The sequence below is a fragment of the Streptopelia decaocto genome, assembly GCF_964273445.1.
Source record: "Streptopelia decaocto genome assembly, chromosome: 3".
NCBI classification, from domain to species: domain Eukaryota; kingdom Metazoa; phylum Chordata; class Aves; order Columbiformes; family Columbidae; genus Streptopelia; species Streptopelia decaocto.
Window position 1 is genome coordinate 19,789,414 of NC_138656.1, and position 14,979 is coordinate 19,804,392.

Here is a 14,979-nt window from a genome sequence, read left to right on the forward strand (position 1 = left end):
GGCAGTTTGCTCACTTTATGAATATTAGGGGATTTTTTAGGAGGTGCTAAATCTGTAAGATGTCTGGCATATTTGAACAGTCATATTTTCATTTGGGCCACTGGACACTGAGGCAGAGTAAAGTCTAAGGCTAGAACTAATACAGAGGCTTGGTGCAAGGCCATATCTGACCAAAACATAGGGCCTGGTTTTGCTTATACAGGAGAGCAGCTACATATGGGCACATCCAGGGACCCATGACTTCTGAGCCAGAAGAGGAGAGACCTATTAGCAAGCTGGGGGAGATCCACAGAGAATCACCTCCAGCTTGTTTAAACGTCTTGTTTAGAGAGGCATTACAAAAGAACTGGGTGGGGGAGGCGGGGAAAGCCATATTAAAATTTCCTTTTAAAATGTATTTAACAAAGGTAGACAGGAGTGTGAATTCACACAGATTTGTGGTTTGCGACTGAGACTTTTGATCCAATAGTAGGTAACTTGATATTTATTTTCCCCTAGAGTTATAGCTTCAGATATGAATGTTAATCCCAGTTTAATTAAATCAATATAAATATTTAAATGGATCCTTTGTAGTGTAATCTGATTTGAGCCCAGTAGTGCTACATGTTGCATAAAAAGCTTGTTGAGAAACCGCCTCTAAAATCAACATCTACCTTGTAATTTATTTGTAATGCTGTACATTATATATCTGATAGCAGTCATAAGCTGAAGTTGAGAGGCAGAAGGATGAGATGCTCCCTGAGAAATGAGAGGTAGAAGCAAAAGGAAAACAGGTGGAAGACAGGATGAAAGAAAATACCATCTCTGTAGATTTTTCTCAGCTGAAAGCATGGGGACCAAACTAATCTTGAGCAGTTTTTGTAGGCTAAGCATGTTGTCCAGTCAAGTTTTCATTCAATATGGTTTTCTGTTCTAAATTTCAAGAAAAGGTTTAACTGAAAGTATTTTTAAATCCACAAGAAAGCTTGGGTTTGTAGACATGTAATATGTTAATTAGGTAAACTGATGTACCTGGAGGATAAAAAGGACAAGGATTCAGGCAAATAACCTTTCTGTTTTCTTGGTGTCACAATACCATCCCTGAAAGCAGACTGCAGAATCAGGTGCTGGATAGCATGTTATTGTGGTCAGGTTACATATCCTCACACAGCTGTACACAGAGGCAAGCTCTGTGAAAAAGCTTAAATAAACAAAAAGGTTTTAATTAGATTACATTACTATCACTAATTCTCTGTGTTGTCTTCTTGTAAGATATTCACAAGCCCTGGGCTGGGGAATCAGTTCCCACATATAGGAGGGGCTCAGTTTTGATGTAAGTTCCAAGAAATTCCTTTGATTTTAGTGTATCACCACATATTTACACTATGATAAAATTAATTCAGTGAAGACATCAGTAATGTCTCTCTGTCTCTCATCAGTTCAGTTCAGTGAAACATCACTGACATGACAAACTGCACCAATAATGTTGATGAATAAGAAAAAGACAGCTCCCAAAGTGTCTGTTGTTGCTTATAGACCATGTACCTGTGTCTGCCAGGGTTATCTAAAGCAGAATTAGATTTTCTGAGGCATGGGACTATAGCTCTGTGTGAGAATGTGCAAAGAAAATACCTAACTTGACCAGGAAAATATATCATCAAAGATGTAGTCTTCCCATTCTGCAGTCACTTTACGAAAAATAAACTGTGCGGAGCCTGATCTAGAAATAAGTTTGTATTTTCTGAAATCCAGCCGGTTTCATTCTCTCTTGACTCCAGAGGGACTGCTAGCGTGAGCTAAGGCTGGCTGCTTGGTGGCTGAGAAGTAGGGATGAGGCAGCAGTAAAATGGCAGTGATAAATTAACTCTCCACGTTCTCTAACCATCCAGCTGGGATGAAGGTTCAGCATCACTGCATGGCTGATCAGTGTCTTAAGGTTTCTGGTAAGGAACGGGATTTTGGTCACAGAATTCCTGTTTGCAAGAGCTAAATATATATGTGCTTAATAAGCATGTGTTTTAGTTCCTTCCCTGTTCTTCCTCACTGACCAGCTCCCTTATGGGGCTGGCTGGGTGGCTGCAGGCAGACATGGCTTTCTTGCATTGCTGTAATTGCCTTAAACAGACATTTTGTGACAGAGGATTTTCTGTCAGGATCCGTGCTGAGATAAATGGACAGGGATCCAGCGTGAGCCTAGTGAATATAATTTAGTTATTGAGAAGAATGGCAGCTGTGTATGATGCATACAAAACACTAATTTGTGCCAGCCCACATCTTTTTCACAGATCCTGGGGACTAACAGAAAAGGAAGTTTATTTCTCTTTGAGACACAGGGCAGACTTGCTTAAGATGGCTGGTTGTATTTCTGCTGAATTACATGTGGGAAAAAACCTGAATTTAAGCTACGGGAAAATAATTTTGAGTGAAGAAATTAGAATTTTATTCTAGCAAATAACTTGAGAAGTTGGAGGAGTTTAGTTTACTGAAGTTAAAGCATTCTTGGTTGATCTGGAAGAAACAGAAGACTTCTGTTTACTGTGAGTGATGCTTGCACACAGCGGTATTAATGTCACTTTCTGCTTTTATAGAATCACCATTTGAAACTAGGGTTGAATTATCAGCTTAAGAGCTGAACAGGTTGCAGCAAAATTGATGCACATTTCTAAAGTAGTTTCTGAGCATTGCTGGTTCCTGGGTGTTGCTGGCTCTGTATAATTATTAGCTTACTGAGTAACATGATTATGTACTTTGTGCAGTGGGTGCATGTGTGACTCTCACAACTTAGATAAAGGGATTAGTTTCCAGAGAGGATCCAAGTTAAGCAAGGAATATTTCTAATTTGCTTTTTTTTTAAGGTTACAGAGCCTAGACCTGAACCTCTGTTGTGTCATGTAGTTGCTTACAGGCATTACCAGTTCATATATACAATGACTAATGAAGTTTGTGTTCACTTAGTGCAGAAGTCAGTGCTTTTACAAGGCAAGAGGCTGGCTCTCACACCTCTGAGTAAGGTAAATGTAACTCAGCTGCTCCTCGTGCCAGGCAAATTGAGTTTTTTGTTTGAGCTATTGCACAGGAATGTCACAGGATACATTTTCATGTTCAGATTTTAAATTAGCATCACCTTTGTGTGAATAAGGATGTGTATGTCACAACCAAAACGGACTTGATCTGACAACAAAACACAAACCATTCAAGCAGGGACACGATGATGTTGTTCATTAAGCATGCAGTGATGTGATAAAACTCCCTGTAGGGGATTACAGCTGAGGAGAGTCATTTCAGTTGCCAGACTCAGGCGTTTCTGAGAGAAGTAGCTTATCACCAGGAGAAAGGTATGTCTACTATATCACTCCTCAATGCCTAAGAAAACCTTTACACTTAAAAAATTGGGCTTGATAGAAGCTGTAGCAAGCTACCATGTCTTAATTTAAAATTTACACCTGCTAAATGCTTCTTAATGTAGTCTTTTGAATGTGGCAGAGAAAAGGCTGTTGCTTTGGAAGCAGCCCCCGGGATAATACAGGATGTTCTAGCTGGTGTGGTTAGTAGATTCCTTTTAGGATTTCATGAACATCAGTTGCAGACTTGGGTACTAATAAACTTTTTTTCTTTTCATTTGGGCAGTAGACTCTGTTGTTGTTGTTGTATATTTTCCCCAAAACCATTTCCACTGTGAGGTCTGTAATCTGATATTTTTAAAACAAATTAAATAGTAAAAATGCAACATTAAATAGTGCCAATTAATTTAACAACTGTCAGAAGACAGCTGGTGAATTAGCAGAAATGTATGAAGGTGCTGAAGGTGTAAAACCATCAATTTTCTATAGCTATTCTTTTTTTCTATAGCTGCTTTTTTTCTTTCTGAGGTAATTTGACACCCCTGATTAGTTGAAGCCTTTGCTTTGAATCACTGTCAGGAAAAGCCTTGAGCTGGAGACTAGCTGTATGAATTAGCAACCATAAGTTCAACATCGCTTGAAAGAATCCAAACTTGTGGAGCTGCTATGCTGTGCCCCAGCCTGTTTAGCTGAACAATTTTCTTGTCACTTTCCCTTTTTTATTTTGTTTTTATTTTTTTTTTATTACTGTCCAGCAATGTCAATTCCAAAGCTTTCCCTTCTTTCTGCGCTCTTAAGCCATATCCCCTCAGAAACTAGAGCTCAGAAGTTTGACTTGGTGGAGTTTTACAGTAGGTGGCAGTGGACAGCAAACGTAAACCAGCTGGCCTGCTCATCCTAAACTGATGCTGTTGTGTTGATTTCTGGCAAACTTTCTCTGAAATGACTGTCTTAGAAACAGTCTAAGAATTAGGTTCATCATCTTTTTGCGGAAGTATTAAAGGGGTTATTAAAATATAAAATGACTGGCAGGTACAGCTTTTTAAAAAATTATTACAAGGTGTTGCGAAAGAGATGTTGCCTGATATCTGTTGCCTGGTACTCCTGTGTTAGGACTGTAAAAAGAAGACTTGATTGGTCTGGAGGCAGTTCTAGGCAGGCGGGTAGAGAAGAGGATGAGAATTTACTGTTAAAATTGTTAAGATATGGCACTGAAGGAATTAACTGAAGTTTTGAAGTCCTAAGTAGTGTGCTGAAGGCATGAAATAACAGCAGTGTCTTCCCAGCTACCCTTCCCCCATGCCATCATATGACAAGACTAATGGCAAGAAAAGATTATACTATTGATTTCCACTGATTATAATTTCCACTACTGTCTGTAATGTCTTCCTGCTGCTGCTAGTTTCTGCGGTTAAGATCAGGTAGACCTCTCATGGAGAGAAGAATTGCTCTGCTACATTTGTTCGGTGTGGAGTTTTTTCTTTACCCTTTTCTTGGACACTTTTCAAGCAATTCCATGAGTATTAACTTCCTCTGGACCCTTGCTGTGACTGCTTCTAGGGAACTGCATGTGGTCTTGGTCAACCGCCACATGCTCTGGCCAAGCTGCCAAGAGTAGTGGGAACGAGGGAAGAGGTGCAGAGCTTCAGCTGCCTGTGTCATTGGCTCCAGATCCTGCAGATCTCATCTTGCCTTCCTTTCTGAGATAGCTCTGTACATGCAGGACTGAGAACTGTTGCCCCTTGCCAGTTCTGTGCATAACCTCCAGTTACCTCCAACTGTTGACACTCTGGAGATCAAACTTGTGGTCAGAAACCCCCCACGTGTTTCTTCCCGCTGTGGGGGGGGAGCCATCTACTCCCTGCTCATCAAACCAAAAATCTTTCCTGTAATTTATAACCTGTCGTAGGAAACTCCTGTCATGCTTATCTAGTGAAATCATGTCTGAATTGTGATAAGAGGCAGAAATGTGGCATGTCGTGGGGAAGGTAAGAAATGCTGCTGAGATATGCACAGGTGTGAGTGGGTTTGACCCTGCTTCACCTGCCAACCTGGCAAGTGTCGTCCCCTCTGCTGTCATCTAAGGTGCGTGGCCAGATGGCACCGAAAGCCTCCACCACAGAGCATGAGTCACAGAGCCCAGACAAAAACTGGAAAAAATAGATGCCCCCCTTGAACCTTCATTTCCTTAGCAGGGATAGGGTTGTAGTTCTGTGCAGAAGATGTAAAAATTGGAAGTTGTGCCAACAGAGACTTCTGTGGGTTGACCCGTGAGAAGCATTCACTAGCAATATATAGGTGCCATGCACATAAGCATATCCAAAACCTCTTTTCTAGTTTGTTTATTTTTTTTTAATTAAACTTTTATTTTACAGGCTTAGATTCAGTTTTATTTTACAGGCTTTGAAATAATTTGTGTCTGTATTTGGGGCATACATCAAATGATCATACGCCTTATTTTATCCCTTACTAGCTAGATGCTCCTGAAAATTGAGTTTTATAGAGGAACTTTGGTTCTCCATTGGCATGTGCTTTGGCCTGTAACATTTTAATTTTGTAGAATAAATGGAAAGTTTGAGTTGAAAAAATACCAAATGAAAACTGGGGTTATAAACCTTCTGTGGGGAGGTTGAGCAATATGACCGAGCAGTGGAGAAGGGAGCCACACGTGAATCGGGGCCATGAGAAGGAGTTGTTATTTAGTGTATATTCCACTAGTGACGTACAGGCGGTGTTCAGGAGCACGCCGGCGGGAGCAGCGACGCTGCGCTTTGCTCACGGTTGAGGGTGGGTGTTTCCAGTCCTCAAGCCACACACCCACGCAGAGACAAACCGGCGGCGGCTGCCGCTGCTCGGACGTGCGGGTTTGGCCCAGGAGAGCCGCTGCCCCCGGGACTACAGTGCCGGGAGGCGGCCGGGGGCAGCGGCGGCTCAGCCGGCGCGAAGGGTCACGGGGCGGGGCCGTGACGCCACGGTGTTGCCGGGAGACGGCGCGCTGTTTTCGTGAGGTACCCAATAGGTGTCGAGGAAGGTGATGTCATGCCGCCGCCGGCGCCTTCTCATTGGCCGGCCCTGGCGGCAGGGCGGGTACCGACGGGCGGGGCGAGGTCCGCGGGAGCGGCGCCCGGCGGCGTGGGGGTCCCGCAGCGCGGGAGGGCGGCTGCGGACTGCGCCGGGGGTCACGCCGCCGGAGCCGCCCAAGTCGCCCACTTGATTGGAAGAAAAACGTACCGAGCGGAGCTAAAGCCGGTCACGGCCGCGGGGACGTGGCTGGGCTGCCCCCCCGGCTCGGTCTCCGCCGCCTCTGCAGGTGGTTCTTCCGAAAGCGAAGCGCTCCCGGAGGTGTGAGCCGGGGGCGGGGAGACTTTGTACAGCAGGTTTAAGACAGATGCGTGGCACTTCTGGGACACGTTTTAAATATTGCTGCATTTCAAAGCACTGTAGGAAAAAAAAAAGTGTCTTTTGTTCTTCATTGCTGTAATCAGACAACTACAGAAATATCTTTTGGCTCTTTTCTTAGCTTCCCCCACAGCTGCAAGACTGTTGTATTAAACAATACGTGATTATGGCATAGGAGTTCCTGGGGTTTTGTTTTTTATTTTTTTTTACTGCTATAGTGAGATGTATATATACAAATTAGATCTGTGTTTTGTTCTGCCTTCATCTGGGAACTTCTAATCCTCTTCCCCTTTATCCTTTTTAATTGCTGGGAAGACTTTAAGACGAATAGAGAAAACAGATGGAGATGGTTTTCCTGCAGGGAGAGCCCTGTAACGGTGCTGATTTAGCATACTTCTCTTCTAAACCTTCCTTGAGCTTTTCAAGTGCTGCTGGCAAAGTACCTGGGTTTGAAATGTGTATCCTGCACTCTGGTTCAGGGAAAGGAAAACTTTTTTTTCCCTCCTCTTCAGTGGGTCTAAAAGATTTGTGGGGTAGTTTTTCGGAGAGACAAACTTTAATACGGGTCTCTAAGACTTTGTTCTGGTATCTCAGCATTGTTCTGCGAGGTTTGACTTGGCCGCTGTAGCTCGACTGCCAGGTCCAACTAAAAATAGCAAAAAAAAAAAAAAAAAGTAAAACGTATCTTGAGCAGGGATGCAAAATCGGTCGCGTACACGGCGAACTAAAAGGACGTTATCGTTAGGACCATCGGGTTGAGGCGGTGGGGAAGGCAGGGGGCAGATCAGGCCGGGGGCGACTCCAGTGTTGAAGCCTGACCTTGGCCGGGCGCCTTCCGCCCGCGATTCCCCGCTGCCGATCCAGGGAAGCTCCCGGAGGGAGGGACCGGGGCTGTGTGTGCCCTTGCCCTCCCTGGGCCCTCTGTGTTTCGGAGGGATGTGCGTGGGGAGGTGCCCCGTGGGGACCCACAGGTGTCTCGTATTACCACAGCCCCCCGCTGAGTCCCGGACCTGGCCCGGGCCCCGCGGTGGGAGAGCTGACTCCCGCCACCCCAGCCGTGGAAGTTGAGCCCCTGGTCAGCCGGGACCAGGCGCGAAGTAGCGACTCCCCCGGCCGGGGGTAGGAGGCGGGCCGGCCCCTCCCGGGGGTGGGCGGCAGGCGGGGCCCGGCGGCTCCTCCTCGCCGCGCCGGGGTTAGTTTCGGAGCGGAGCCGGGGGCGACGGCAGCGGCGGGGGAGCGGTGCCCGGTGGGAACAAAGCGTAGAGCGGGCGGTTAGGCCGGGCTGAGCCGGGCGACTCCCGCAACAGGTCTGCCCGCGCGTCCCAGGGGCAGCGCAGGGCTTCCGCCTCCCGGGTCGCCGGTTCTCCCGCTCCGGGCGGTGGGGCCGGTACCGGCCGCCCCCATGCGGTTCGGCTCCAAGATGATGCCGGTGAGTCCTGGGGCGGGCAGGACCTCGGGTCTCGGCTCAGAGCGGAGCAGCGCGGCGGGCGGCGCTCGGGGGCCGCCCCCGGGGCGCGGAAAGTTGAAGCGGGGCAGTGGGAGGGAAAATGGATCCTGCGGACGTGGAGGGGGCCGAGAGGGCGACCCTCTTCCCCCTATCTGCCCTGTGCGGGCTCCGCGGCCGCGCCGGGGCTTCCCCTCCCCCTCCCTTTTTTTTTTTTTTTTTTTTTCTCCCTTAGCTTTTCCTTTTCTTTCTCTTCTGCGCCGGGATCAACTTGTTAGACGGGCCCGCTGGAGCAGAGCCAGCGCAGGGGGAAGGAGGCCCGCGGGGCACCGCGGTGGGGCCGGGGGGAGGCGGTGGAGAGGGGCCCACAGCGCCCGGGACCTTCCCGCTTCGCCCCGCTCCTGGGGGGGATCTAAGGCTGCCCCGCTGGGCTTGCTCGGTCCGCTGCCCGCGGGGTAAACAGGCACCTCCTCTCAATCCTGCATTTTTATTTTTAATGTTATGGAGTTCTTAAAGTTGCCTTGAAACGAGACGCCTCGGCTGCTTCTGGGGGGTGGTGATGGTTGTGTTTTCGATTGCCTGGACTCCAGGAGCAAGATGGTGTCCATGTTGTTTGCGGTTCAAAGTGATGAGGAGCTCTCGGGGGTAGGTGTTCCCATCCTGGCCTGGGAGAATTTCAGGAGTTGTTCGGGGCTCTGTGTGTGTTAAACTTGCCCTGCTCTGGGAGGTGTTTCTGTTTTAACACTTCAGAAGGAACAGGGAAGTTGTTTCAAAAGGGACGGGGAGGACCACCTCCCGCTGGAGTTTTACCATTAATTTTAAAACTACACTTTTTCTGTTAGCTGAAGTTGAATGAAATATGCTTTCATTTCACAGCAGCTTTGCTTGGTTTTCAGCACAAAATACATAAAGGTGATGACGTAAAATAACTCTGGTTTACTTAAAAAGTATGACTGACTCTGAATACCTGGTTTTACCAGCAGAGATGCCTCAGGAAATGCATCATCTATTGTTCTGAGAGACTCGAATATGTACAGAAAATCCCAGCAAGCTTAATACCTGCTTACTCCGAGCTGAGGGTGCTTTAAAATGTTCTCTCCCCCATCCTCCCCCGGGCTATACGGCCTGCTTGCCGTGCTTCATACTGAGGAGCTTTACACGCATAGGTAGCCCTTTCAACAGCGCTCTTCTAGTAAAGATTATTTGCAGTTTAACTCTTCCAGGAGCTGACTGGCGCAAGTGAGGAAGGAGCTGTACTGGGAGGTGAAACTGAATCCGTTCTGGAAGTATATAGGTGTTTCAGGGATGCTTGTTTTGCTTTCTGTGCGAGGTTCTTCCTCTGCAATGAGGAGGGAACGATGAGTGATAATTTGATCTTGCAGAGCACTAGAGAGGGCTGGGTGACTATTGCTGTAACTAATGAGGGAGGAACAGGGACAGAATATGAATCGAACTACGGATTAAATAGCCAATGTGTTGTGAAACTGTGGTGTTGTCTACCTATGAAAACTTAGAAAAACAAGCAGTAAATATAATGAGGTGTTCAACCCATGTCAAAGCCAAGCTAGGTAAGCACCCTCATATAACAGCAAAATCTCCAGTGGATGTTATTGCTGGGCAGTTCCTTGTCACTGAGTTCAAATAAAGGAGAAAACAAGCAGGAGCAGTCTTATCCCATCAGCGTTTGCAGGTGACAAGTTCCGGAGTATGCATTGCCCTGGTGGCTCAGACTTTTCTTTGGCTGATGATTCAACTCATTAGTGATTCTGGTTTTTAACCCATAAATAAAGGGATGGACACAGCCTTTTCACATTGTGTTTACTGTGAATAATGAATTATTCGTGAGGGTTGGATGTGGCTAAAGGAATTAAAAATACTATGAGTATTAGAATTTTAATTCACCTTAAAAAAACCCCAACAAAAACAGAATCCTGAGTTTTAATATAATCTTCAGAGGGAGATGTCCAACAGTTATATTAAACAGTGGAAAAGGGTGCTAAAAAAAGTGCTGTGGTCCATTTGCTGTAGGGCAAATAAACAGCCACTTTGAAAACATTTTATAGTAAATACACTTATGTGGATGTGAATATGAAAGCATGGAAAATGCAGTGCCAAAAGTAATTCTTACTGTTTCTCTTTCTATAAGTATTTCTACAGATTTCCTCGTTTATTTCTTCCTTTCTCCTACTTGCCCCCGCCCCAAATTATCATTTCTCTTTATAAAAAGAGGTTGAAAGAGTTTGGGGTGGGGAAGAGAATGAAGGCTTGAAGAAAGTCAGGAGGGAGCAGGTCATCCAAGTGATCTTTTATTTATTATGCACTAATGAGGCGTTCATGGACTTGAGTATCTTCATCTGCATTGTTTGAATGAGAAGAAGTAGGCTGGCCATAAAGTACCTGCAAAATTTATTTCTTACATTGTTTCTTTCCCACCCTCCAAATAAAATTGACTGTATAAGACTTCTAGGTCTCTGCTTCAGGTCCATCTCTGCTCCAGAAGGTAGCATGGACATGGGATTAAACAACACCGGAGGATGTCTTGGGACCCTGAGTTGGGAGCACAGACAGTGTGAGCCCAGCCGGGAATTCACCCCTGAGGACCTGCCAGTGAAAAGCCTGGAAACCGCTGTAGCAGCAAAACTACTCCTGCTCTTGAGAGACTATCCTGAAATGGGAATGTTTTCCTTGCGGTGATGACAGATAGGAGCTAAACTGCTGCTGTAACCATATGTCAGGACAGTGTGATTAAAAGTCTGCATAAGGGTGTAATATGAAGTAATTTGTGTGTAGCTGTGTTGATGAAGGTAATAACAGGGTTAATGCTGGCGAGCTGTGTGAAGTTGTCTCACCTTTCATCTGTGGAGGCTTGTGGGAGTGTGACTGGTACTGTTAAGTAGTGAAAAGGAGCTGGAAACACTTACAAAAATAGCATATCTTTCTGCAGCATAATTGGGCTCTCTCTCTTATTTTACATCATTACCCTAAAGATCAGCATGTGTTGAGAAATAATTTGCATCATTATGCATACCAGATAAATGGCTTTATGAACATAGTAGGTGGTAACACAGATTCAGCTACCCTGTAATGCCCAGTGAAGTTTTTGGATCAAAATGCCTTGATGGTCTAGGGTCCATTTTGTCTTATGTACAATAGTTATTGGGAGCCTCCTTGAAACCAAGGTTGATCCAGATAGGCAGTTATACTGTTGGGGTTAGGGACTAACTTGGAAAACTAGTGAGTGCTTAAATTTCTAAATAGGTTTTGCCTTCTATCATCAGAAATGGCTTAAATTTCTGAAACTGAAGTTTCCTGATAACTGTGTGTTCTTTTCTAACTCTAAGTATAGCGCTGCAACTTTGATAGTATATGGAGTAGTGCTTTCCTTCTAAAGTCTGAATGCCTTCTTCCAAGTGGTCTTCTCTGAGCTCTTAAGTCTAGTGAGCACTGGGCTTGAAGTACATCATTTCATTGTAGAATACTCACTACTTTGTGGATGCTTGTTTTTTTGTTTTTTTGTTTTTTGTTTTTTTTTTTTTTTTTTAAGATGTGTTTTTTAACCTTTAAAAAAACCCTCTACAATTGAAGTTGTTTTGCTTGTTCCATTAGGCAGTTAATTGAAATTGCCACGTGGATTCTGAAATAATGTCGTAGTATCCCATCTTGGGCAGTTTTCTTGTGGAACACTTTTGCTGCTTAATTGAAGAAATTGTAACAGAAATGAATCACTTGCGCTTTGTAAGACCAGCTATAAGTTTATAAACAGACACCCTTCCCCCCTATAGTTGAAGAACTTATGATGCCAGTAAGTGATCTGTAGGATCTCAGCCCCTGTTCCCTGTAGTTTTTTAATTATTTACGCTCTGATCTGGTTTATCAAGTCATTAACACTGTTATTCTTGTCTGCCTCCATGGATTTCAGTGCATGAATGGGACTTCAGACTGTGAGCTCTTCTGAGCACGTGCTTCATGTCTTCATCTGTTTGAAATATTTAGCATCTGCTGTGTGTTCTTTTAACTAAATTTCCATCTAATGTTACCTGAAAGTTTGAATATTGTGATTGTATTCAAACGTTTTAATGTGGAATTCAATTTGTCTAGACCGCTGAATTCAGCTTAGGTGATTATTTTGCTGAGCTTTCTTACCTCTAGACTTCTAGCTCTTACACTTCTCTTCTAGACTGTGACCAGTCATTATATTCAATAGGAAATACTACCTTGAGGTTCCCAGAGTACCTTTATTTCCCCCTCTTTCAATTTGTTACAACAAGGTCTTTTTGCTGTCCCATGAATAATTGTTCCAGGGTTAGTTTTAGATGCATTTAGTTTCTCAGATGACCTTTTTTAATACCTTAGCCCCCCATCTGCAATTTGCGTTATATTACGCTGCAGTATGTTAAATAACTTTGTTTCTTTGTGTGGCTTTTATCAGACGTGGGGGAAGGGCAATATTACAAATTCATACCAGATCAAGCTGTAGAGGCCATGGGAATAGCTAATTATGCTGCTTCAGATCTATTCAACAGCTCAGTGTTTGCCTTGTGGGGCCCTTGCGTTTACTGTTTCAAGGGCTAGTATGCAGTGATGAAATTTAGGATGAGTGGATAATTCACAGGATTTCTTTAGTTTTTCTTCCTGGTGTTGCCAGATGGGATCTCCACTTTATTAGTGAGTGGGGTCTGCTTTGTGAGATTAATTTACATGCAAGTCAGTTGGACTTGAAAAGAGGCAGGTATAAAGGTTATTTCAGCAGAATCAACTAGCAGGATGGCAATGTGCCTAGTGTTCCTTTCAAATTATTGATTAAGAAACCGTCTTAAAAATGCTCGGTTTGTCTAGCCGCTGCCCTTGTTAGCAGTCTGCCTCGGGGACTCTCCTTTCTTTCCCACTGTGCGTGTTATTGAGCTTGTTTAATTCCGGGCAGAGTTGTGTCTTGCTGCCAAACAGTTTCTCTGAAGAGGGAGCTGGATGACCCCGAGGAGGCTGACTTCAGCTGCTTCCCATGGCTTGGTGGCACAGCTGGAGGAGGACTTCTCCATTCCTTCCGTGGGGGCCCACTGATAACAAAGGAACCCCCGGATCCTGTTAGTCACTGGGCTTTTGACTTCCCGTGAAGTGTAAATACTTATTTAATTCTCTGGAAACTGGAAGGTGCTCCTATTCAAAAGGTAACAAGCAGATAAAACTCTTCTCATTGCTCTCAGTTTTAGTATCTTTAGGCCTGGTTTCTCTCAGCTTAGTCACTTGTGAGTCAAACGAAGTCTTTTTGATCTTCAGTTCTCAAACACTTGGATGGTAATTCTGTATAAAGGTCACTAGAAATCCTGGACATCATGTGAAGTATACTTAATTATCTTAGTCACTGTTGCTTAACTGTTGTAGAGGTTTCAGGCTTTTCTGTGGAAGATGAAAGACTTGAAACATTGTTTAATACAGTGTTAGACAACTATTGCTGCTGTTTGGGATAAATGTTCATGGAGAGGGAACTGCAAGTGAATTGGGAAAAGAACCACAATCATGATACTTATGATGCTGGACATGTTAAAAGGCAGAAACCAGTCTTATGCTTGCTTTTGCTATTTGCATTTTGTTAATCATTAATATTCTGGATCTTTCTGTTGGTGTTTCGAGTTAGTTGTGCGTGTGTCCTCACCAGCTGTTTCGCCATAGCAATGGCATTACATGGATGTTGAACCTGGTTGTGTATAAAGGATGAGCCCTTTGGGTTTTGTTGCTGTTGTGTTAATACCAATAATTTTATTACTGAAATGGTAACGTTGTTTCTGTACCAATTTGTTCTATGCTTCAGTCATGATTCCAGGTCTTAATTGATATGATCCTTTGATAGATGGCTGTGTGTAGTGCCCTAGATTTTATTGGCACCTATTTTATTAGGGGAACACTTCTTGCCTTTTTGAATTCTTAAAAATCCTACGCTTGCATCCTTATTTCATCCTTTTGTGAAGTAAAGCATATACGTTTTAAAACCAAACATGCTCTGTATGGTTCTCTTGATTCAGGAAAACCTTTATCTGCAATGTACCTGGCTTATAGTAATGGTACCCAAACTCTGAAGTAAAAACATGGACACTTTCACATTGCTGGCTTGAAAGCTTCTGATGTTATTATTTTGAATTGTTTGATGTCAAACATCTCTTCTATAAAATACTAACTGCTATGGGTCAGAGCATTTAATGAAGGGAGTGGAAGCTGCAGGGAGGTTAAGCCACTTGTTGAAGGTCATGCAGCGAGTTGAGCCTGGGATTTGGGAGACCTGTAGAGTCAAACTGACTGGTACATTGTAGTGCAGCTGGAACAAGCCTGCCATATCCAAACACAAGTATCAAATGATCTTGCTTAAAGCACTTAGATTGCCTGCACCCCTACTTCTGTAGGGTTAATAATGAATGGGGAGAGAACCTTGATGGTAGTTCATTCTGTTTTGTGCTTGAGAACAGTCCCCAAAAGAAGTACTTGTTCATAAATCCTTTACATGTGTGTAAAGTCGATGTTCCTGTTTCACTGTTTAAGGCATATCTTGGATATAAGAAGCAGCACATGGTGGTTTTTGTTATGGGTTGTTTTTTTTTCCTCTCAAATAAGAGATCTTGCTTGTCATGATACCTTTATTTTGTGGGGCTTAAGTGCTTAAGGAGCAATTTAGAGCTAAGCTTAGCTTATTAGTTTTCTCTGTTGCAATAGTGTTAAATCCTTTTGTTTCCTTAGATTGAAAGCTAAGCAAGAGTCTCTGGAATTGTGTACTTTTCTTACTGACAGTTTCCTTCTGTTATTTAGAAGAGAAAAATCCATATTTTCTTA

General features: G+C 44.1%; 1 protein-coding gene across 4 annotated transcripts in view; it reads left to right on the plus strand.

Moving 5' to 3' along the window:
- The window catches only part of TP53BP2 (tumor protein p53 binding protein 2), a 72,499-nt gene that overhangs the window by 16,403 nt on the left and 41,117 nt on the right, over window positions 1-14,979 (plus strand). For 2 of the 4 annotated variants that reach the window (XM_082049450.1, XM_082049451.1), the window contains exon 1: window positions 7,923-8,148. The exons of 1 other annotated variant lie outside the window; for it this stretch is intronic. In XM_082049450.1, the coding sequence (XP_081905576.1) occupies window positions 8,122-8,148 (27 nt within the window). In that variant the 5' untranslated portion in view covers window positions 7,923-8,121. Of the gene's footprint in view, window positions 1-6,644; window positions 6,663-7,922; window positions 8,149-14,979 lie in introns of those variants that run through there. One more of the 4 variants, XM_082049454.1, reaches the window with a different exon arrangement.